The 25,076-nt window shown below is 44.3% G+C and overlaps 2 protein-coding genes across 2 annotated transcripts in view; both read left to right on the top strand.

Annotated features, from left to right (window-relative positions):
- The window catches only part of LOC126558780 (transcription initiation factor TFIID subunit 9), a 406,967-nt gene extending 389,886 nt beyond the window's left edge, over positions 1-17,081 (top strand). The window contains exon 4 of the mRNA XM_050214847.1: positions 17,071-17,081. The gene's annotated coding sequence lies outside the window, so the exon portion shown is untranslated. The remainder of the gene's footprint in view (positions 1-17,070) is intronic.
- The window catches only part of LOC126556645 (uncharacterized), a 142,382-nt gene extending 121,155 nt beyond the window's left edge, over positions 1-21,227 (top strand). The window contains exons 8-12 of the mRNA XM_050212033.1: positions 7,006-7,134; positions 16,733-16,901; positions 17,024-17,171; positions 17,243-17,810; positions 18,841-21,227. Coding sequence (XP_050067990.1) covers positions 7,006-7,134; positions 16,733-16,901; positions 17,024-17,171; positions 17,243-17,810; positions 18,841-21,219 — 3,393 coding nt within the window. The 3' untranslated portion in view covers positions 21,220-21,227. The remainder of the gene's footprint in view (positions 1-7,005; positions 7,135-16,732; positions 16,902-17,023; positions 17,172-17,242; positions 17,811-18,840) is intronic.
- Positions 21,228-25,076: the final 3,849 nt, after the last annotated feature.

Raw genomic sequence — 25,076 nt, 5'->3', positions numbered from 1 at the left:
GGTGGTGAGAGGCAGATAAACGTAAAAATCTTAACACAGAACCTACGGCCATGTGTACCCTGGTGAGCATTGAGACTTGTGAGTGTGTGACAAATTATGCTTCCTCCTTAATGGTGTTATGTTTTATTTTGCGGTTGGAGTTCTTCGAAGGGAACATAAGTACAGGGTAATTTGAGTTATGATACAGTGAATGGCCTGGTGAGAAGAAAAAAAGGGTAAATAAGGTTTCAATCATTTTCAGCTTTACGTCATTCAGAATAAATTCCTTTATTTACTGGACAGCTTGAACTATGCTTCAATTAAGTCTTACACGAGCGTAACAGACTCTGTGAAGTCAGCATTAAATGAGTAATGCTTTCCAAGGCTGGCAAAAATGTTCAAACAAATTGTGTTAATTACAACAAATTTACAGTCTCTACTCTAGTTACTTTTTATTAGTTATCCGCCGAGCTGTCGTTTAACGCGTAAAGCGAAGACGCGTTGGATCGAATTTTATGCGTTTAGTTTTAATTACTGTTTGCCACGTCGTTTTTTTTGTGTTTTGTTTCAAAGCTAACTTTATTCATCTTTTACGCTTTAACAGCATCTAATGCTCCGGACACACTTCCCAACTCTGGATGTTTCTTTCTTGTTTCTTGTGGTTCATTAATTATTCATCATATCGCCACCACCTTTCCATCCTGCCAGGATGAGAGTTTGTAGCGATGCATCCGACATTCGGGGATGCGAGCTCCAGAACAAACCATCATAACCGTAGATCATCATGAGTTGTCTAATGTTTGGCATTTGTTTTTGCATGAATATCCGGTGAAGTTGTACCGTGAATTTGTGCATTAAAAATTAAGCTCTTCCATTTACAATCGTTACTACGTTCCATGGGGGATTTAAAGTACTACGAATATGTACGATACTGCGTGGGAATGGTAAATTTTTTTCGTGAAAATAAAATTTCCAATCATTCACATCAACATGTTTGGGCGAAAGCAACGAAAAAACACGATCCAATATTGTGGCGCGATGTGTTTACTTCCTTCAATTCAATCTTGTCAGTAAACAATTTGCTAGCAACATGATTTACGACAGTTTCTACTTAAAACTTCATTTGATTGCACAATACCGCAGCATTAATTTTGCTTTGATGAACCACAAAGCACAACTTCCGAGGAAATTATCATTTCTCGCTTCTCCTTATGCCTTATTTTTTTTTTGGATCGGAGCAGTAACAGCTTTCATGTATTTGTGGCTCCACACCACACCAAGTGCAAAATTATGTGCGAAATTCGATTACAAATGATACCCGGTTCCGTCACTTCACGTTTCAAAGCTCCATTTAGTGTATAATTGAATTATACGTGTCCTGCCGACAGGTCTAAAATGCTGAGCAGGGCCTGTCCGGGAGCTGTTAGCACTGGCTGGCAGCAGCAGCAGCAGCAGCAACAACAAGCTGAATGGCCATCCACGTTGAGTCGGTGTAAAAGTTATGCGAAAGGAACCGTTGCAGGCGCTTATTTATTTTCAAAACCGTCAAGAATAAGAAACCCCGCAACTACACCCAACGGGTAGGGAGGCACTTGGGGGGGAGGAGATCTTGTTCGGTAGCGATGGGTGGTGTTATGCTTTGCTGGACGTATATATTCTGCATTGGAAGCGGAGCAAGAAAATGGCCCCGGTTCGACCGGATGAATGGCCAAACAGTTGCCGGCGGTGGTGGTATGATTTCATCAGCCCGAAGAGAACCAGCGAGTGGGAGGAGATAATACGTAAAAGGAACCATTGCCAGGTTTGTGTACACTTTTCGGTCTCTTTTTTTTAAGTAAAACAGCGAACAAACCTACTAGAAGTGTGCCCTGGAGGGGGAGGGCGCTAAGGGAGGAAAGGTTCTTACGTATTGTGAGGTCTAATTAAAAATAAACGAACGGGGCAGAAATCAAACAAATTAAGAAAAATAGCCTCACCAACGGTAGCTTTCTACTGGCTGCTTTGCCTTTTGTGTGCAGCAAACGGTCGACGAATATATGCGTGTATTATTTATTTATGGGAATATTTTCACCGTCCTGCGGGGTTGCGTTCACCGGCGGGGTTGGTAACCGTTCGGACATATTTAATTAGAAAAGCTCGCCCTACGGAAAGGGACTTCATTTAACGAATATGATCCAGAGGAAGATTTTTATTAGTTGCTTCTATCACGGTTTGGAAGTTTGAATAATGTTTTAGCGAATTGATGAAAATATTTTACACATTTTGCAATAACTCTCGCATTTAGTAGCGATCCCTTTCTTCTCTCGATATTTGAATCACTCGTTGAAATTTTTCAAATGAAACGAGTCTTTAAAAAGGTCACCAGAAATTCCTCACCAGATTGCAGAGCTCCATTATTCGAGTTGACAATCTCCCCTAAATGATTGCAAGATTCCACTATATGATTGCAAAGGTTTGCCCACCAAAAGCTTGCCATAACAGGTTGGCTGATAAGTCCCCGGTCTGACACATAGAATCGCCGCTAGTATTAAATGCATATTATTTTAATATAGCACCAACCTTCAAATGATTCGTGTCAAAATTTGACGTCTGTATGTCAATTAGTTTGTGAGACAGAGCGTCTTGTGTGCAACTTTTGGTCAAAAGTCAAAAGTGTCAAAAGGTCAAAAGTGTGCAACTTTTGGTTGCTTGACGAACGAAAAAAGAACGAAGAAGAAAAAAGTGTTGTTCCACCAAGACAACGCACCGTGCCACAAGTCATTGAGAACGATGGCAAAAATTCATGAATTGGGCTTCGAATTGCTTACTCACCCACCGTATTCTCCAGATCTGGCCCCCAGCGACTTTTTCTTGTTCTCAGACCTCAAAAGGATGCTCGCAGGGAAAAAATTTGGCTGCAATGAAGAGGTGGTCGCCGAAACTGAGGCCTATTTTGAGGTAAAACCGAAGGAGTACTACCAAAAAGGTATCAAAAAATTGGAAGGTCGTTATAATCGTTGTATCGCTCTTGAAGCGAACTATGTTGAATAATAAAAACGAATTTTGACAAAAAAATGTGTTTTTCTTTGTTAGACCGGGGACTTATCAGCCAACCTGTTATTCCATTATCCATGTTAAAAAAATTGGATCAAAACCCTGTAAAATAAAAATATTGTTTCCTGTTTGTTGAAAATGTACCGCGTGTTTAAATAAGAATCTATAACTACGTAAAACGCATATATAGTTTATCTAGATTTCGTATACTCAAAATTTCTAAAATAAACCTTTTGTTTATACTTCGAGAGCATCTTTGGCATGAGCTAACCATGCCAAACAAGATCAAAAACAATCAAAATAAATTATTTTTCTGTCATGCTCAAATCTTATCTTTGGTTTCTTAGTCTTTTAGTCTCGTAACGTCAAAACACATATGAAAAACTAGCTTAAGTCGTCATCGACCACATCGATAGTAACCTTTCCTACAAACATCCCGTAGTGTGGTGTGCTACAATTGTTAATTTATAAAAAGAAAACTTCATTTGAATCACTGACACCATTCATTCGCTCTGTTTGTTGTTGATTCCATTTCTCAGCATTTTCCCGAAGCTATTCAGCATTAGGACAATAGGAAAACTTTCTAACTGCAAAATAAAAAGGCTGAACTAATGCTGAATAAAACAAAAAAAAAAACATTGGCAAGATAACAAACAAAAACCCGAAACGCAAGAATCTTCATTCATTCTAGCAGCATCTTGTTGCATGAGAAATAGAAAAAAATCAAGATTTTCCGGGCTCTCGGTTTCTCATCAGTTCCATTTTCATTTTCATGCTTCGCACGGATGGTGCAAGCGATAACGAAACGGCAGAATTTCGGTTCGCCTCCACTTCTTCACGGTTGGACTTTTCTTTTTTTTTAATTCATCCCTCATCGTACCGCTTCACAAACCAATTTAAGGAAAAAAGGTCACCGAAAACATCCGTGAAAAGCAATCGGACGGCCCCAGAAGGAGACACACAACCGGCAGCTAATGAGCGGACGCTGCAGCGCTTCGCTTTTCAGTCGTGGAAAAAGATTTGCTTTGTGGGATTTTTCCCGATTTTCTCCATTCATCCTTGCCGCTGAGTGCCGGCAGCCGAGATCGTCGCGCTGGCAGTGAAGCTTTAATTAGATGCAGAGCGCGGCAGAACCGTAAAGATGAGAATTTAGACGCCGAACAAATATCGGCTGAGCTAGGGCCGTAGAAAAAAAAACTGCTCCTCCAGCAAATCGTCTTGTTATGTCCGTGTTTGATGAACCCTGCCAGAGATCTTCGCCAAAAGCGGGCGAAGGGATTATAATTACGGCCACACCTGGTTGGGCTGTTTTTATGGTTTTTGCTTTTCATTCATCTCCTTTGGCGGGAGAAGATTGTCCCTCAAGCAGGTCGAAGCTACTAAACGGTAACACGGTAAACGAAAGGTGTTCCTCGGGCGCTTGAGGAAGCGGATTATCGCCTACGATTGGGGTGAAACGATTAGAGAATCTTACTTACTCCTACTATCGTCAGGGATGGCTTTTTTTGTGAGTCTGCAGATTTGAAGAAACATCACGTTCCGTAGTATGATTTGGTCGAATTTATTTATTTTTTCTTCTACTGTTTGTACACCAGTGTTTCGTGGATGTGGAGCTAGAAAGACAGCTCAAGCTAATAAGTTTGCTGTTAATACTTGGTGTTTTTTTATCGTTGTTCTTCACGAATTTTGTGCCTCAATCGAACAACAACAGTAACGCTTTAAAGCAGCAAAACGCTAGCATCACACAGTTTTACAAAATTGCTTTAAAAATCGATAAAAACCAACGAAATTAAATCACTTCACGCTTTTAATACTAATGAATGCCCACGCTGAATGTTTGAAATTTTATCCATTGCTGTCGGGTTCGATCGATTCCCTTGTGGCCTAGGCATTGATTAAATTCCAGCACCAACCACTACCAAACATTCCAGGAAAAGGTCCTTTCGACCCGACCCGCAAACCGGTCAAGGGTGGTTCCGCTAATTCAAAGGAATGCTCTCTAGCTGTCAAAACACTGAACCACATCGAACTTCATCTCCCGGAACTCCCGGATTCGATTTGTATCGAACTCCACTTAATCAATCTCTCACTCACACAGTCTCTCGCTCTCTCTCTCTCTCCCTCTCCGGTTCAATTCCATCTAAACAAACCACGTGCCGAGTTGTTTTTATTGGATTTGGCTTACTTCTCCTTCCAGCTCATCACAATCGTGTGCTTCACGATGATGATTCTGGCGGCTCCATTGCTGCCTCGTGTGTCATTCTAAACGGCAACCGGCAGCCCTTGCCCCGAGGCAACCAAGCAACACCGAAAGACGATGATGACTGATAGTTTTTCTATTCAATTACGCCCAAATGAAGCTGTCTCGTTAGCCACACGATAGCCACAAGACAGTCCGGGAAAGCGTCTTCGGCGGGCAAACGAATGCAGGAGAATTGGGTGTTTGTGTGAGTGTTTTTGTTGCGGTTGCTTCAGGGAATTTTAGCACGAAAGAGACTCCAGAAATCAGACTCCGAGCCTGCGATAGGGATTTTTTTCAGGAAAGATAATATGTACATCCATCCACCGAAAGAGTGTGCGGCGATGGGCGGAAATCTATCATTTAACCAATGGTGAAAATCTTGGAAGTAAGGCGATTACTCTTCGCGAAAGTGGAACGATGGATGATGGATGATGATGATGATGAGTGTGTAATTTGACTAGTGTGCCTGGTTGGTGGTGTGCTGGTGGTGGCCAGTCGCCATTTCATACGCTGATGACATTGATTGCGTTAATTTCCGTTCAAGTTTGATGAGTACTGCTGGTGATAGGAAATAAACATAAGCACGCGAAACGTTCTAATTCAAAGGTGAACCTTTAAGATATTGGAACTATTAATTTGGCAGTGGAAAACCGATCACCCTCTGAGTCTTCCAGGCCATCCGTCACTGTGAGGTTACTTCCAATAACTAAACAGTGTGAACTTTGTGATTTTAAACAGATGTTGTACAACGTTTTCTCCATGCAATATCATTAGTTTATTATTAGAATATCTTCAGTTTCTTTGGGTCGTGATGGGTTCATTTTGTAAAACATTCCTCTTAAGCTTTCATTGAACCTCGATTCCCGCCCTATTTCTCTGCTTCTTTTTGCTCATTCCAATCCTTGTGGTAGGCACTTTGTGATGGGAATCGGTTTTCATTCCGATTCCAGAATCGATTTTACTTTCAGAACCGTTCAGAATTCGATTCTGAAGCAATCTCAAAACCAACCTCGTAAAAAAAATCGGAAACTAATGGCAGAACCGATTTCAATTCCAATTCCTGCTCAGATTATCACTCAGAATTTGGAGCCGTTTATGTTTCTAACATGTTTTCTGTTACTCTGACACTTAGGCCATATTGAATGAGCGTTTGAGTGGGCTCATTTGTTCTACGAACATGGAGAAATATTCGTGTGAAATATTCAAGATGTGAAGTTCAAGTTGGTATATGCTATACACAACATTAAAAATGCTTCTTGATTGAATTAATTGGTTTACGTAATATCACATAATTACACAAAGTCATCCAAAAGTCGAAGTTATTAGTGAGGCCATAACGTAATAATGCTCCATACGTACGTACGAATTATTTATTTTAGTATTTGTCCTATCCTAATAGATGATAGAGGAATATTTGCTATTCTTTTTCTTCTCCTGCTTTGGCTGTAGAACCTCGAAAGAGGTACCGGCTCCCTTAATTTGTGTATGTTTCAGGATAAACCTAAAAACGATTCAATCGGAACTCATTCCTGCTCCGTAACAGATATTTATTCCGGAACCGTTTCCGATAGGGGTTTTTGGATCGATCGTCCCATTTCAAAAATTTACCTCCGGTAATTTCAGTGCACTCGAGAGTCGATTCCGATCAAAACAGCATTCTGCCCATCACTAATCCAATCCAATCGAACAAACGATTGTGCAAGTAGTCTTCACATAGCATTACATCTAGGGTTTCTCATTTTATCTTACAGCACTACCGTGGTTCGCTCAAGTCGCTCAACACCGGCATCGTCACACTGCTCAACTATGGCAAACACGTCCCACCGGCCGTATCGCACGTAACGCTAGCGCACGAAATCGGACACAACTTTGGCTCACCGGTAAGTAACCGTTTCGGTCCCATTGTTTTCTGCCAACGAATAGCAAAAAAGCGATGATGGCTGATTCCCTCAAAGTCGCTGTCATTCCGGGGCTTACGATCATTAAAACATCAAAGAGAAAATGGTTCCAGCCAGCACGCAACTGTTCCACGCACACGCAAAAGCACCCGCGGTGGGGGAGGAAAATTCTGCTCCAGCTTAATTCGGCAAGGTCAAGGTGTGGTCCACCTATAAAAGGGGTTTCCATTTTCTTAGAGGATTATCATCATGCTCTTGTAACGAATGCCAGCACAGCCCCCGGGCAGTGTACTGTGCAACAATCATCCCCTTTCACTGACCGGGGCAGGCTGCTCGTTATTTTCGAAAATCATTTGCCTGCTAACGATTTCGCTTTTTTTGTTTGCAACGCAACCCTTTTCTAATGGGGTTTTCTTTCGGTTGTTTTGTTTAACATCTTTAATTACTGAAAACGACAAGCGTGCTTGGTAAAGCGTGCACGGTCCGCAACAGAATCACTAAGACTATTCGGTCTTATTTCGACCAGAACCGGTCGGTGACGGATGCAGCACGATCAGCAATCAGCAGCACATTTTCACAGGTGGAAAATTCTCTCGGCTCTTTGAGTATTTTCTTTCTTTCTTCGCTTAAGTCCCAACATGATTGGCATCTTATTCATATTGCTAATTGAACGGAGCATTTTAATTCGATCCTATTCAATTAAACGCTTCTTGCATACGATTCGCACCGGTTTCCGTTGCCTGTGGAAATTAATTTCATTTTTTGCCTACCTGATCCACAATTCCCACCCCGGTTGGATAAATCTACCGGCTACTGACTGGTACGCAGGGCCCGGTGTGCTGAAACAAGCAGAGCAAGGAAAAGCGCAACGATTTTGATTGCATTTCTTGGATTCGGTTTCTTGTTTTCTCCTTCCAATTGTTCCTGAGCAAACTTCTGGCATGGTCCTTGGCTGGCTGTAGCTATCTATCCTGTGCCTTATTTTCACACCGTGTTGTCGCCAGCCTTTGATATCTTACCAAGTGTTTATCTGTGCGTTCAGGGTTTTTTTTTTCTCCTTATGCTGCTGCTTTCGTTTTCTTTTTCGTATATTTTATTCAATTTGCTTGCTTGCAAGTCGTGCTCGGCCGGAAGCTAAGAAGCTAAGCGGGCGAATAAAATAAATAAATAAAATAGAAATAAAATCCGTAACACGAGTGCGAAATAACAGGCGCACACAGACGCGTGGCACGATCAACCGACGACGACGACCATCCTTTGGTGCGGAACTGGCGGACGTCGAATATCTCGATTGGCAAGCAGCAGCTGGGACAGCTAAGAATCAATTGTGTGTGTGTGTGTGCGTGTGTGTGTGCTTCTGTCTTAAGTATTTTTTCTCTATCTTTAGTTGCTACTTCGTCTCCGAAAATCGAGATGGCAACTCGTTCAACCGGATAGAATTGAATTGGCTCGAGGCGGCGAAAGTAGCGACTAAAGATGGCGTCCTTGCTCTTATAACTGCACAAGCATAAGCACAGGCACATGAGTTCTGCCGTGTCTCTTTTATCTGTCAAGATTGTTAAAAATATCTTTTAGTTGCGCCTTTGTACTATATTTTGTTTGCTAACAAAATAAGGCTGAACTTCTCAATAATTAATGTACAAAAGAGAACTCTCAGCTGAGTAAGATTTTTTTCACACAAAACAAAATACAACAGACAAAGTTATAAAAGTGCCCCGTTGACCCATAGTGCAACAAAAGTTGTCAGATTAAAGAAACAAAACAATTCCCAAGACCGCCCTCCAATTGTGCACCCTTGAACAAAGCCCTTCAATAAAAGATAATACTTCACACCGATCGAGCACCCGAAAGCAAGTTGTTGCCATTGTTGTTACTGCTGCTGCTGCTGCTGCTCGGATCTTGTCATCGTTGACCAAATTGATTTCCACCCTCCCTTACCCGAAAACGGTAATCGAACACGATCCTGTCAGCCTGCTGCCTTCAATCCCCAACAAACCAGAATCGAATCGTTTTTCCCCCCGGAATGCATTTATCGGTTCCCGTTGCTGGACGTGTCTTCTTCATCTCACAAACTCAAACTGCGTTGATTGCTTGGAAACGGGGTACCATCGTACTGCCGTATCTTACTCCAGGCGAACTCCCGGACGCCAGGATTTTCGATGACGAGCAGCATGATGATGAAATTTATTGACACGGAAATAATGGGCCTAATCCAAGTGTAATCAAGATTTGGGTGGGCAAAACTTTGTCCACAAAACTTCAAACCCACACACACACACACACACACACGTAAACACTTTTCCTGGGGGTCCTTTTTTCTCGTACTCGTGTTTGACTCATGTATCTGACGAAATGGATTTTTCCCTCAAATACGCATGCAGCAGTTAAAAGGATGCCCTTTTTCTTATCAACATGAAAATTTTACAACACAAAGCAAAGGCAAATGGAGAGTTTTCTTCCCGGTTTTCTTTTTGGTCGCTTCTCCGCTTGTTGTATTGAGATGGAAATGATTGAATAGGACTCCGGAAACTTTCAACTCTATTTAGAGTTTTCTTAATTTTATTTTCAGATTTTCCATTCATGTTCCAGTGCCTTTTTCTCCGATTTGTGTGTACGGTGTGTGTCGGTTTTTTTTTTCATGCGGAACCGTACAGCACGTGTGCTTTGAGTTGCAGAAAATAGCATAAAAGCTCCACGAAATAAACTGTACGAGAAAGGGCGCGATTCGTAGAGAAGCAAAAAAAAAAAAATACTGGTGGTTAAAAGCAGTTCGTTGATAATTCTTTCACTACACTTGCTGGGATGATGGATACTAACCGCCACCATTTTCCCGCTTTTTTTCCGCCTTCACAACTGCTAGCACAACCATTTCCATTTAGTGGTAGCTTTTTTGTTTTCGGTGCTTGTAGCCCGTTTGTAGAAAATTGTAGCTGCATTTAACCAACCAACGGCGGTCCAGCCGGCCAAACGATGGAATGGAATTTTTAATATTCATAAACGAAACGATGCAACATCCGCGATCCACGATCGTGTGTGTGTGTGGATGTGTTTGTTGGGGGAAACAAAATGGTGTGGTGTCCAAAATATAGAGTGTGCAAACCGGTTGATACATTCGAGTTTGAAGCGAATATGACGGAAACGGTCGCTGCCGTAAGCGTGAGGGTCACCGTACGTGTTCTACTCACTCGTCCTAGCGGTGCGGTGAGTGGTTGTGGCACATGGTGAAGGGGGGTGGGATGAAAATGCACAACCGTTAGTGGGTAACAAACGGATACGGAAATGGAACTCAAGAAATGAAAATCCCTATCGTCGACCGCAGCTTGGAGCGAGGAAAAAAGTTGTGGTAGTGAGAAAATGAAATGTACATCGTAAGTGGTGGTACTTCATGGATTTTTCCACACCCAATCCCCCCTAAAAACACACACACACACACACATCACTTCTATCTTCATCCATATAGTAGCTGCAAAATAAAATTGCTCACGGGCTTTTGAACTCAAGGAAAAAAAAGCCACCACACGCATCATAAAATGTAGACACAACTATATGTGTATGTGTACGTGGGTAGTAAAGAAACAGTGTTTCTCGACCTTAGCAAGTATTCCACTTGCCACAGAGTCACAGTCACACGCCCCAATCAGAATAGCGGAAAGAAAAAAAACGCAACTGCATGCGCATATCACCATATGTGTGTGTGTGTGTTTGACCTCTCCGTCCTCTATCCTTATGTTCCGGGTTTCTACTCGTTGACTAGCACGCGGGATCCCGAAGCAACCGTAAGGATCCTGGCTATCCCCTTTGGCGGGGAAAAGAATCAGCCAGTCTGAAAGGATGGCGAAAAATGACGAAAAATCGTAACTGACACTTGAAACAAACGAGGACTTGTTCTGTCACGACCTAGATGTGACACACGTTTTACTGCTTCTTTTTGTATATGTATGTATGTATGTATGTGTGTGTGTATTTGTGGCATGTTTCCACCTCCCACATTCATTGTCCGGATATGGAATAGAGCGCAAAGGAGAGTGCTACAAGCCGCACCTGTCGGAATGAGTTTCTGTGTCAAAGCGTTCGTTGGGATGCCCTCCCGACTGCATATTCTGCCAACCCTCTGCATGTGTGGGTGTGTGTGTGTTCAGAAATTAGGAATAGAGTCGGAACGGAATGGAAGTGGGGGAGGGGCTGGATTATGGATAGAATGGAACGCAAAAGTCGGTACGGACCTGTTGTTGTCAGGACATCTGTCAGAACACGGTTGGCAAAGGATGACACCCGTGTTTGACCCACTTCCACAAACTGGGCTCCGTTTTGCCGTTAAAGACACCGATCCCCTCGGGCGGTATTTAATGGCGAAGGACTTTTAGTTGTCACTGTGCGCTATTTCGTGTCAACAAAATTTTAACCGATGGATTGCAAGAAGTCTGAGCTTTTAAGAGCTTTATGGGTTTTTTTTTCTTTAAATCATAATCGATTGATGTTTTGAAATATTGTGCAAAAAGTGTGATAGCGCTTCGTAAATAATAAATTAACTTAAAAGTCCTTAGCGTTCAAGTTTCAAGAACCTTTCGTTTCGAGCAGTTTTGCAAGGGAATAAAAGGTTTAATACGAGGTCAAGAGCAAGTAATTTTTCATCTTAAAAAATGCAAGTTTTTGTATTGATCGACGCAGGAAGTTTTACTGAGAGAGAAAGAGAGAGAGAGAGAGAGAGAAAGAGAGAGAGAGAGAAAGTAGATGCGGTTGGAGGTTGTTGGAACTCTAATGATAATGCTCACTCTAGATCTTGGTTTTTACTAGGTTTTTACGCCGGTCATCATCGTATGGCTTACTGCACTTGTTGATACGACGTAGTTGGATATTCATAAGTCCTTACTACGGGACGTTTTGCATGGGATTCGAATCCCGATCCTGACCAACACCATAGTCTCCCAACACTGGAACACCACCTGGCACAACCTAGACCTCAGCAATAAAACCCGCCTCATCAAGCACACGATCGCTTTATGGGAAGATATCGAATCCAGCCACCATCTATGAGTCCTAGCCCTCCTTCAAATAGGACATAACCCATTCCTACATCCTCAATAAATCCTGTGCTCCACTCTGCAGCTTCTGTGGTGTTGATATCACTATCCGCCACATCCTCACCGATTGCCATGGATACACTACACACCGAGCCACCTGTCAATTGGACACCGATTACGCGACGATTCTATCGCCCGAAAAACTGCATGAGGTTTATTAGATTTTTATGCATCAACAATTTATATAGAAAAAAATAAGCAATAGTTTTAATTTTATACGAGACATAATTGCAATTGTTTTAAGTGATACGCAATAGCTTTGTATTAGTTTTAATCCCGTTTTGTATACAGTAGAGAGGCAAATGTAGTCTCAGAGACTCAAAGCCTCTTTAAATAAAAAAATAATCCCGATCCTGCCGTATGAATTGGTCCTCACTTCACAACCCATCGTTCAATATGAATTATTAATTTTGTTTTAGCATAAAACACAATTTAGATCCAATTAATTTACCCAAATTTTGCCAATATGATACTCCAACTAGTAAGCTACCATGTTGGTGATTGCTTGTACTTTAAACGCCTATAGAAACATATTTTAGACACAAAGTCAAGTACAACAAACAACAAATCGAATCCCAGTTAAATTCTGCAAACAACACACCAACCCAAAGCACCAGAGCATCCTTCCATGCTAGACAGCAAGCAGCAAGCAGTACACGCCGTATCTTTTTGTACTTGCCATTTCACATGACAAATAAGCGGTACTAATTGTAATACGATACATCTTATTCCGATGCGAAAGAGTAACTCCCGACATTGTCCCGTGTAATCACGTTCCCGGTGCTTCACGATCACGACAGAATAAACCAAATTGCGCAAAACACTCCTTCCTGCCATCTGCCAAGCAAAAGAAAGCAGCTCGTTTTCGCTTATTATGTGTGCGTGTGTATGTCTATGCTACCATAACGACAAAGATTCAGGCAAGAACAGGACACTTGAAATGACGCTACACCCACAACATGGCGCTTCTGCCCACGTCGTCCGGGACGGGTGGTAAAGAAAAAGCTCACTAATGAAATCCGATTTTCATACAGCGCACCAACCTGGGGATGGGATGGATTGGTGAGTGCAGTGCTTGAACCGTACCTCCAGCATCAGAAGACATATTGCAGACACTTCTGCCATCCATTGCCCCATTGTGCCTGTGCTCAATCTGCAACACTGGGGGAAATAATTGATAGAATAATAATTCCTGAGATTTAAAAGCATCGTCACAGCACAGACAGCCCGCTCCACGGATACAATATTAATCCATTGAGATTTAAAAAAAAAGGGATGACTTCAAAATATTATACAATAAATAACAGGTACGATTCCGCGGTACGCGTGGACCAGAACCGACAAGGGGTGCAGTGAGCGCACGGAACGAGGGCGATTATTCTTTGCCCTAGTTTCTCGCCCACTTCACGTGGCTGTTTGTTTTTTTTTGTTTTCGGATGGCGGCAAGTATTTGCCACTAGAATGGATTTTCTCTTTGCGAGCTAAGAGTTATCCCTCCCGGTACGTGATTCAATCCACCATGGCCACGCAAAGTAAGCGAGAAGAACATTATTCTGCTGCACACTACAAAGCTGGCAGTGAAAATAAATACGGGAAAGAAAATTTATTAGTCGCAATTAATCGTTTACCGTCGTGCGGGCGACGCGGGGTGTAGTAAGGTACAGCCGGTACGGAAGTGCCCCCAAGGAAGGTCCAACCGGTCGGACGGTCATTAGTGAAAGCTGAAAAGTTTACTGGAAAAGATAAACAGGAAACGAAACGAGATCCCCGGCAACATCTCGCACTCGGTTTGGATGGGAAGAAACGGACAGCCATTGCCAAACAACAATACACTTGTGTCGAGTTTGACTTGGCAAGATCCCGGGAAATACAAGTTGAGTCATTCCGAAGGACGAAGCACGATGCAATGGTACCTCATCTTCGCAAATTGCAACTGGTGTACAGTTGGTTCATTTCGTGGGAGTGAACCTCAAACAAGTGTTACTCATTTATAAGACATACCGCCGGAATACGCCCTGCATCGCTCGATTTGCTCGCGGGCTTCTTGGCCTTGAGAAGAATGGGGAGGGGCAGGGAGAGCGAAAAAGAAAACACTTTCCACACGACACTCGGCACAGCTTGTTTGCCCAGTGTGAAGGGCTCCATGGAGCGTCATGTACCTCGTGTGCTTTGGCGAAACGGATAATATGCGAGCTGACGTGTAGTGATTAGCTTTGGGAGGAGTCTATTTTTCAACTACTGCTGGTCTTGCATCTTTGGCATGTCGGTAGAGGATGGGTTCCGTTTTTATGCATCGCCGTGAAGGTACTGAGGTGAAGGAAAGCTGGTAGCATAGCATGCTGTAAAGTAGTTGATAATGAAGTTTTGTGAATGGTAATCAAACAAACGCAACACAATTCTCGTTCGACATCGGGGGAAATGCACTGATTAGTAACATCATTCCATCTATTTACATTGAGTGTGTGCGTGTCTTCGTAGTTGGAGCTTATTTAATTATTTTAAGCAAATTGCATTCTGGCTTGGTGCTTCTTTCAAGCTTAAAAAACATACATACATCTTACCAAGTCATGTTCCTGATATTCAGGAACCTTGAGGTTCAAAATTTTGGTCAAAAGCTTGTATTTATTTTAGCAACAAGTTTAGAGATTACTCAGGCTGTTCTACTATATCCTTTTCTACTTTTGTAATGCAACTCAGAGCGATTTTGGCCTGCCACTTTTGATGTCTCAGATCCCATCATCTTCGGTTGACCAAACTCCTTTAGCAATTGAAGGTGTCCTTACATTCTCTCCCTCCCCTCAGGTCCTTTTACTGAAACCAAGTTTGTCTTACAGCCGTTGACAGCTGCCTAGTCCACACACCATTAGATCCGTCAATGAATAGAATGGATCTTCTTCAGTTCGGTTAAATTCTTCTACTAGATACCCCTAAGCACCATCAGGATCATCTTATTCATTTTCTTCTTCTTGGTTAAGCAACCCTTGATAATATGGTCGCCATTCCGTTTCCAAAAACTAGATCTAAGGCATGCAGTTATTCATCCACGGCTTCTGCATATGATCTGCATTAGGTTTGATTCTACCTCTGATCTAGCCAACGATCTTGCTGTGTTCCTCTACGCCTATTACCGAACAGATCGTTGGTGAGCATCTTCCTGGTGAGACACCAATTCGGCGTCCTCCGCCTTGACTACCTACCATTAAGATAATAAAGATACCTACCACAGCGCCTAGCAGCTATTTTTTCAGGCTCCTTCTCTCCACGCCGTGTACTCACACACCGCCAAAGATAGTCATTACCATCCGCAGTTTGAAAAATGCGAATGCATTGACTGTACCATTAGATTAGTCCAGGATTCGTACACGTATAGGGCTACTCTCTCTCTCTCTCTCTCTCTCTCTCTCTCTCTCTTCTTGACGGTACGACTTAGGATTTCTCCGACTTACATTGTTCTCCGAGGTAGCGATCGTACCAAGCTGAAAAAAGATCTCTAACGCCTCTGGATCACCGTCAACTGATACTCGGCTTCCGAGTCGAACTCTATTGTAGTAAGAGCCTTCGGCAACGTACCTGGTTGGTCGTTTTGATCGTCGCATTGATCCTAAATCCTTATCCTATCAAGCCTCGCTTTTAAGCCAGATGTACGCCTCGCACACCACTGCAGATGCCCGTCCAATGATGGCAATGTTATCCGCGAAGCGAAAAAATCGGAGGAGCGATCGTGTGAAGATCATGTCTCGCCAGGATCTGTTCGCTTATTTCATACTTAGATTGTTGTTTATTGTTCTAAATTTAGCTTGTAAAAAAAACGTTTCGCCGTCATTGCGTACCGTGCTGCACCGGGCAATTGGTCAGAACTTCTTTTTCTTGCCTACTGCGACAATACTGTTGTTGGATATCATTTGTTCAACAATTCAATGTCATAAGAAAATATTACACAAAGAACAATTCCCTTAAAACATATCTTTCCACAAGAAAATTTTAATATGTGTTTTATTTGTGGTATATAATCTTTCTCAAACGATTTCCTATTAAATGCCTCCGCTTCTTTGCTCTTGTAATGTTGAACAACTGCTAGTAACAAAATAAGGATCCACTTCATCAGTACTCCATGCTCCGAGCAGGCAGTAAAAATTACAAGAATTAATAAACCAATTTCTTATTCAATTTCCACCAACAATAACAATGTGCACGAAGCCAATCACAATTAAAACTGCATTCCGTTGCACAGAGCTGCTGCGGACTCGTTGCGAATTTCCTCGCTCGTTCAGTTGGGATCGCCCGCTTGGCAAACCATCGAGCTGCACATAATTGTGGTTGATTAATTTCCTTCTGGCCTTCCACGTAATTGCAGCCATTAAGAACGAAATTGCCATATTTCACCGAGCTCTGGTGGTGTGCCTGCCGGTACCGGGTGGACCGTAATGGGTGCTACCGGTTAGGTTTTTATATCGTCCTCACTAATCGCGCTTATGTTTCCGCCTTTTTCTTCTTCACAGCACGATCCGGAACAGTGTACGCCCGGCGGAGAGGACGGTAACTTCATCATGTTTGCACGCGCGACGTCCGGCGACAAGCGAAACAACAATCGCTTCAGTCCCTGCTCGCTGAAAGCCATCGAACCGGTGTTGAATGCGAAGGCTCGTAGTGCCAAGGGTTGTTTTACCGGTAAGTTTCTTGGGCAGTGTAAAACAGAAATGAAGTTGTGACGAAAGTGCGCCTCGATGCCATTGTAATGATCCATTGTTTGGTTAAATTTCATACCACAATCCAATGCGACGCGAACACAGAACCACAGGAAGCAATCTGTGGCAATGGGGTGGTCGAACCGGGAGAGCAGTGTGACTGTGGTTGGGAGGAGGACTGCAAAGATTCTTGTTGCTATCCGATGTCACGCCATCCACGCTTTGATCAGAAACCTTGCACGCTGACACCGAAGTAAGTATCGCGTTGTGTTGTTGTTGCGCGCCGTTGGAAACTAATTCTCGACTCGTCTGCCATTACCACAGGGCACAATGTAGTCCATCGCAGGGACCGTGCTGTACGCTCGAGTGTACGCTTAAGCTCGGTGACAAATGTCGGGACGATAACGGATGTCGAGATCCGGCGTACTGCGATGGCCAGATGCCCGTCTGTCCACCGTCCATCAACAAACCGAACAAAACGATCTGCAACAAGGAGTACGTGTGCTACATGGGCGAATGTACCGGATCGATCTGTTTGGCGTACGGGCTGGAAAGCTGCCAGTGTGCGGTAGGACCGACGGATCCGGCCATCAAGGCGTGCGAGCTGTGCTGCAAGCAACCGGGCGAAGACAAACCGTGCCTCAGCTCGTTCGACTGGAACGAACCACCGTACGATGTGCCGGACATGTACGCGAAACCCGGCACACCCTGCAACGACTACAACGGATACTGTGATGTGGCGCAAAAGTGTCGCGAAGTGGATCCGTCCGGACCGTTGGCTACGTTGCGCAAGTTGCTCCTGTCGGAGGAGAGCATCGCCAGCTTCAAGAAGTGGATTCTCAGCAATTGGTACACCGTCGCGTTGATCGTGACCGCCGTGCTGGTGCTGTTGGTAAGTGTTAGCTGGGTAGATGGAGGAAAAAAAATGCGAAACTTTAACACTTTCTTTGATTCTGACTGGGGGCCGAACAACAAATGCGATGATGGGCAGAAAGTTCGTCGAAACGTGCGCCACTGGAAGGACATTCCGCTGGATGTTGAGCAATATTGTGAGAAACAATGTAGCGTTTGTTTGCTGTTTTTTGACGCTAGGGTTTGCTGTTGAAACTTGAAACTTTTGGCTCCTATTAAGGCGGATTTTCTCAAACGTAGGCCCTATTCTTCTATATTGCTAGTTTATTTTTGTAGAAAAACATACAAACGCTCGGAACTAGCATTTACTTTTTGTTAATGTATGTACTAAAAAAAGGACTGCGCTATCCCCGTTCACAACACTGCAGACAACATTTTACTGCATAATTATTCAATTTGAAGCGGCTACGTCCGAAGATTTACTCAAATCTTCCTCATACGTTGGGAGCTTTACCTACCAACGAAAAACTTGGCCATAGTCATACTAGTTCTTAATAACAAACATCCTTACTGATCAGAATTGTGAATTGTGATTGTTCTTCTTCTTAGCCTGCTCAGGGTTTAACACGTCGTGATGAAATAGTTAGGTTGTCAATCCGTTTGCTGGAAACTCAAACCTTGCCTTAGACCCGGTGAGATTCGAACGATTTCGACAGCATGGTCGACTAGCCTTGAAGTTAATAAACGGCTCTCGGGATTCCGAGAAGATCTGGTCGATGGTCGATTTAACTCTAACAGCTTGACAGCTTCGAACGAAATCTTTAGCAAGGTGTACAAGTCCGCAGAAGAGTATTCGGAACAGGATCTTGCTGGCAGAATTCAGCCTATCACCCTTTATGTACTCTGACTGTATGACACCCAATTTCCACTCGTTTGGTAGTTCTTCGTTGCTCCGTATTACTACAAGCTAAATACCCTCTACACCTAGTTTATTTTTAATGGCAATCGAAAAACCTAAAATCGTACTATCTGATCGCTTACTGACTGAACCCTTCCCTCTTATCCCACAGGTTCTGAGCGCGAAGTTGCTGGGCAAGCGTACCAATCTAAAGCTGAAAACGGTCACCATCATACACAGCGCCACGACGGAAACGGTCCGGCTGCCGGAGGACAACAACGGTGTCATAGTGCACACGGCCGTTCGCACGAAAGTGCCGCTCAAAAAGAAGGTTCGCGGCGAACGAACGAAACCCTCGGCCACCAGCAGCAAGGCCACGAAGGGAACGCCGGCAGTGGCACCGACCACCGCGACCGCACTAGTGCCAAAGCAGCTGCTAACAACAGTGAACGGAGCGACCACAACCACCACCGCCGTGCTACCGTCCACCTCGAAGGAGCTGCAGCAGCGCCAGCAAGCATCCGGCACGGGCGGTCCACCGGTCCCGACCGGTGGCGCCAATCCAGCCACCATAGTCATTAAGCAAGTGAAACGGCACGTCGGGCGTACTACGACCACCACCACCACCGCTTCCGCCGGCGCTTCCGATAGTCCGAAAAAATTGCTCAGGAAGAAGAAAAAGCGTTCGACGACGACGGGTGGTGGTGGACCGTCCGACGAATCGCCCGTCAAGGAACCGACGACGGTGAAGCAGCAGCTGAAGAAACACAAAAAGCCCAAATCCAAGCATAAAGAGGTGATCGATTACTCGAGCCGCAATGCGTCTGATGCGCACAGTCACAGTAATACGTTCGGGAAGGTGCATCGCTGGCTGCTGGAGTCACCGATCGTAGCCAGCCAGCCGTCCGGGTACGAGCATGGATCGGCCGTCACGAACATCCTCAGCAAGAGTCAATCCACACCGGACCACCTAACGCAAGGTGGTGGTCAGCAGACGGGTGCAACACCGATGGCGGCAGCAGCAACAGCAGCAGCCACCCGGTCCCCGAAGAAAACCCGCGTGAAAACCAAGTCCGTGGGCAATCTGAACGAGAAGGTACGGCTTCAGGTAGTCTACAAGCCTCCGTTCAAGTTTAGCTTGAAACTCTCGAAAACGGATCCATCGGCAGTGTCGGGCGTAAAGACGCACATTGTGCCAGGAGCAGCTGGTGGGAAGCGCAAAACTCGTCCGCTTACCGACCGGAAACGGGTCGGTCCGGGTGGTGTTACGGTGGCCGGTGGAGAGGAGCAAAATGCGCCACCCCGCAAACGGTCGGCAATTCTCGTTCGTCAAGCGGTACCAGTAGCGGAGGAGAAAATTCCAATTATCGGCCATCCAAACCAGTCGGAACCGAACTACGAAACGCTCAATCCACGGAATGGTCTTCCGAGTGAGGAAGATCAAACCGCGGGCGATGATGGGTCCCACACGTACGAGAACGTCACGTTCGGGCATGGTGACGAGTCGGACTCGGTATCCCAACAACAGCCCAATGTGCCATCGATCAACACGGCCACGTTCCGGATCAGTCGGAGCGCAAGTGGGACACGGTTGCAGAACCCACTGGCCAAGAGTTCCACCCAACCGTTTGGTGGTGTTGGTGGATCGCGGCTAGATCCACAGCGTGGCAGCACGTCCAATCTAGTGTCCAGTGGGGCACATGCCAGCGCTCACCATAGCAACAGTGGTGGACGTGATCGACAGCGCCGGTCCAGTGTGCATAACAGTTCGTCTAGTGCGTTCCGTGCGTTCGGTGGTGACAGTACGGAGTGTTTAATCCGTTCCAGTACGACAAATCTGGCCAAACCTAGCCACAGTGGGAAGCGGAACAGCTTCGCCGATAAGAAACGTTCGAGCACAACTAACCTTAGCCGACATCAGTCCGGTTCGGCGTCTAACTTACATTCCCTCAAACGGCACGGTTCGTCCAGCCAGATGTTGCCAGATTCGGCTGGCGGTAGTCGAAGAAATAGTATCACACAACCAACGAAACTGTCCCGATCGGCTTCAAATGGACCGACCGGTGCATCGGGACGTCATGCTGGCAGCGGGAATGGTACGCTTGGTAGCAATAATTCTGCAAACTCTAGTAGTAACGGTAGCTATGGACACGGGCACCATTCGCATCATCATCATCATCAACAGCATCATCATCAAAGTCAACATCAGAGGCGTAGCAGTGTAGGAACTTCGAGTAAAGCGGTACAACCGTCGATGATTGCCAGCCAAACGCAGCAGGCTGGTGGACCGGTTCTAGCACGCCAAACATCGCTGAACGTGAAATCGAACGGTGCGGGTCATCAGCAGCATGCTACGCATCATGCGCACGGTCGACCCCATACGGCCACGTGTGCGGATGATCCAAAAGCTCAACGACCGTTCGAGTGGCCAACGGTACCAGGTGGAGGTGGTGGTGGTGGTGGTGGCATCCGACGGCCACTTGACGAACCGCTTCCATCCGATCTGGAAGTGATGGTTTCGGACGTGGAGAATCTGGTCAGTGATAGATAACAAAGTTTTCCAAAATGGATGGCGAGCGCGAGCAAAACAGAAATAAAGAGAGAGGGACAGAGAATAGGAGAGAAAAGTGATATGAGTAGTAGAAAAGGTAAAGAGTATTAGTAGGCGATGACGAGTCAAAGCGCTCTGTGTACGACCAATGATGGTGATGAAGCTGTGTTCCCTATGGCTTCAATTAATTCACTCTATTTTTAAACTCTTCAACGGCTAGTTCCATTTTTTCATCTGCATCCACCAACAATCAATATGCGTTTTTGAGCTGTGAATAGAAACTATTTATACTTACACGAACGCTGCTCGAAAACTGCTCGACAAAGCAAGCACACCACAGTACACGCAACGTGATGGAGACGCCTGGTGTTTTATGAAAGCTCCGAATCAAAACACACATTTTACAAATCAAAACGAGCAATAGCACAGTTTCTCACCATCGTTGTCCATGAAGAAAGCGAAGAGCGTCATGCAGTAGAACAAAGCAACAACAAAAACAAAAAAACCTAAAGGTCAGTAGGAGTGTGTGTATCCTTCGGGACATGTGACTGACGAATTTTATTACTCACACAACGGGGTTTAAAGTTTTTTTTTTTATGTTTGTAATCCGTGCCAATTAGAAGCAGAAATACTTCGCCGAACGAAAAGCGAAAGAACATTCACAAAAACAGAAAAAAACTGCAAACACAACGCTACTCAATGTTGTTACGACGCTACGTGAAGAGGATCGGCTTTTATCAGATATATGGTAGGTGCGAGGGACACAATCGCACACACACACACACACATACCACACACAAACACATGCCTCCTATTACGCCTTGAATGTAATGTGTGTTTATGGGTTTTGATTGTACTTTTTAATGGGTTTACCGCCAATAATGTAATAGTTCTACGAGGCTGTTCTATTCTGCAAAGGCTGATTGGATGGAAAAACCACGATAAAACGCTCCACTTTTTAATCAACATTCCCCCGTGCTCTATTCCCCTCCGCCAATCTCTATTCCCTTCCAACCCCTTTTTGACCAAGCTAACCGTCACCTGTACGATCATATCACTAGAACAATTTTGCGAAACCGAGTTTGTGGCCGTGTATTTTGGAAGAATGTGGCGCGCACTGTCCTCTATTTTTTGGGCTCCATTTTGTTTTGCCATTCGGCTATCGCGCACGAATGACAAAACCGCTAACGAGTAGAATTTAGCCGGCCAAAAAAAAAAAAACCATCGATCAACGTTCAAAAACCCCCAACAAAACTCATATGTGTAGTTGTTCGTTTGCAAACACCAAAACATCATTCAGATGCGTTATTATAAAAGAAGAAACAATACAAACAACACAACAAGCAGTTAGTGAGCAAGCAAACAATCGTCATGAGCACCATCATTCCGATTAGCTAGTGTCGCCATATTGCATTACCCAAGGGGGCGAGGGGGCTACACTTCCCGCCATGCTAGGCCGGATATTGACCACGAACGGGTTATATGAGAGCAATTTGTAAATATAAGTGCGCCGATGGGTCCCGCTGATGGTGGAGGAAGGGATCCGTGTTAGGTGTATGTAAGACGATCATCGCTTTCTGTGTGTAAAACCAATTAACTGTGCGAACTGTGGAGAAAAAATGGTGGTTTGTCACCACGGTCTCCCGTCCAACTCCCGTTAACGCATTGCCCTTTCCCACAAGAAAAGAAAAATACATCCACACACACAACCACAGGCGAGAAATAAATATTACTAGCGTTTGTAAACGTATGGAGAATGGATAATCGCTGTAAGAGAAGAAGAAAACAGAAGGAAGAGAGACAGAGTAAAACTAATAAGAAACTAAACATATAAGATAAATGTGATTCTAATCTTATAGAAACTCATAGGCTTAAGGTAAATAGCAAGAGAACGACATCACTAACAAAACGCAATGTGCGTAACAGAGAAGTTAAGCGAGCGTACGAGAAAATTGAAGCGAAATAAAACAAACAAATTAAAACAAAAACAAAAATATACAAAAGAGACATACCTGGACCCGGATTTTATCCAATGTTCGACGACCTGCATGATGACAAAAGGTTTGTAAATATAATCTACTGTATCAACTGTTTAATCTCTTTTCCTCGGTATAACTGGGCGGAGAGTGGAGGAATCGGGATAGGATGTTCCACAAAAAGATGCGTGACCCAAAGCCGCATCCTACGGTATGCTGAACGCTTCCATCTGATCACAAATGAGCGAGTTATCACCGATTTTCCATGGGAATGTTTTAGTTTTTCCGTAATAACTGGGCGGGGGATGGAGGGATAGGATTTAGGTGTTCCACGGAAATGTGCGCGGCCTCAAGATGCATCTAACGGTATGCTAAAAGAGGTGATCGGACCATAAATGAGCGAGTTATCACCGATTTTCCACGGGAATGCTTTGGTTTTTCCGCAATACCAGGGCAAAGGGTGGAGGGATAGGGTTGAGGTGATCCACGAAAAGGTGCGCGGCCTCAAGACGGTATGCTTAACGCGTTGGTCAAACCATGAATGAGCGAGTTATCATCGATTTTCCACGGGACTGTTTTGGTTTTTCCGCCATAACTGGGCGAGGAGTGGTGGGATTGAGTTGAGGTGTTGAGCAAAATGATGCGCGGTCCAAAGATGCATCTAACGGTATGCCGGACGCCAGGATTGGATCGAAACTGAGCGAGTTATCACCGATTTTCCACGGGACTGTTTTGGTTTTTCCGCCATAACTGGGCGGGGGGTGGAGGGATTGAGTTGAGGTGTTCAGCAAAATGATGCGCGGTCCAAAGATGCATCTAACAGTATGCGGTACGTTCCATTTGGACTAGGAATGACGGAGTTATCATCGGTTTTCCACGGAAATGCTGCTCTCGGAATTTTCCGGAAGTTATTGGAAAATCCCCCTTTAATTCCCTTTAATATAAAAAAACACGTTGTGGGGGTCTTTTTAAAAGATTTTTAAGGAAAGTTACAAAAATAAGAGGAAATTACTTAAAACTGAAGAGAAAGTTTAAATTGGACCGGAAAATATTTGTCTTGTCGGAAAAAAAATATTTTCCAATCCGTTTTTAAATCTTCCATTTGCTACCTCCTCGGATTCATGCTCTCCTGTTACTCCTGGTCGGATTTTGCCGCATCGAAATTGGCCCGATTCTGGCAGAAAATTTGCCACTGGCAGCGACTGGTAGTAACAGGAGAGCATGCTTTCGTGGAGGTAGCTCGGGCCGATCGAAAAATCGAAAATCCATTCTTAAAATCCAAAGTCAGTTTTAATGTTGCGTTGGAACTTTTAATTTGGAAATCAACTTTAAAATTGACTTTGGATTTTAAGATTGGATTTTCGATTTTTCGATCGGCCCGAGCTACCTCCTCGAATGCATGCTCTCCTGTTACTACCAGTCGCTGCCAGTGGCAAATTTTCGGCCGAAATCTGGCCAATTTCGATGCGGCAAAATTCAACCAGGAGTAACAGGAGAGCATGATTCCGAAGAGGTAGCTAATGGAAGATTTCAAAACGGATTGAAAAATATTTTTTTTCCGACAAGACAAATATTTTCCGGCCCAATTTAAACTTTTTCTTCAATTTTAAGTAATTTCGTCCCATTTTTGTTTCTTTCCTTAAAAATCTTTTTAAAAGATCTCCTCAACGTGATTTTCAATATCGAAGGGGAATCAGGGAGATTTTCCAACAACTTCCGGAAAATTCCGAGAGCAGCATTCCCGTGGAAAATCGATGATAACTCGGCCATTCCTTGCCCGATCGGGATGTTTCGCGTACCGTTAGCTGAGTCTGTGGATCGCGCCATTTTTTTGTAGAACACTTCAACCCGATCCCACCACCTCCCGCCCAGTTATTGCGG

This window comes from Anopheles maculipalpis, chromosome 2RL, assembly GCF_943734695.1.
Source record: "Anopheles maculipalpis chromosome 2RL, idAnoMacuDA_375_x, whole genome shotgun sequence".
In the NCBI taxonomy this organism is placed as follows: domain Eukaryota; kingdom Metazoa; phylum Arthropoda; class Insecta; order Diptera; family Culicidae; genus Anopheles; species Anopheles maculipalpis.
Note: the sequence above shows the minus strand (reverse complement) of the source record. Positions and strands in the feature narration are given on the sequence as shown.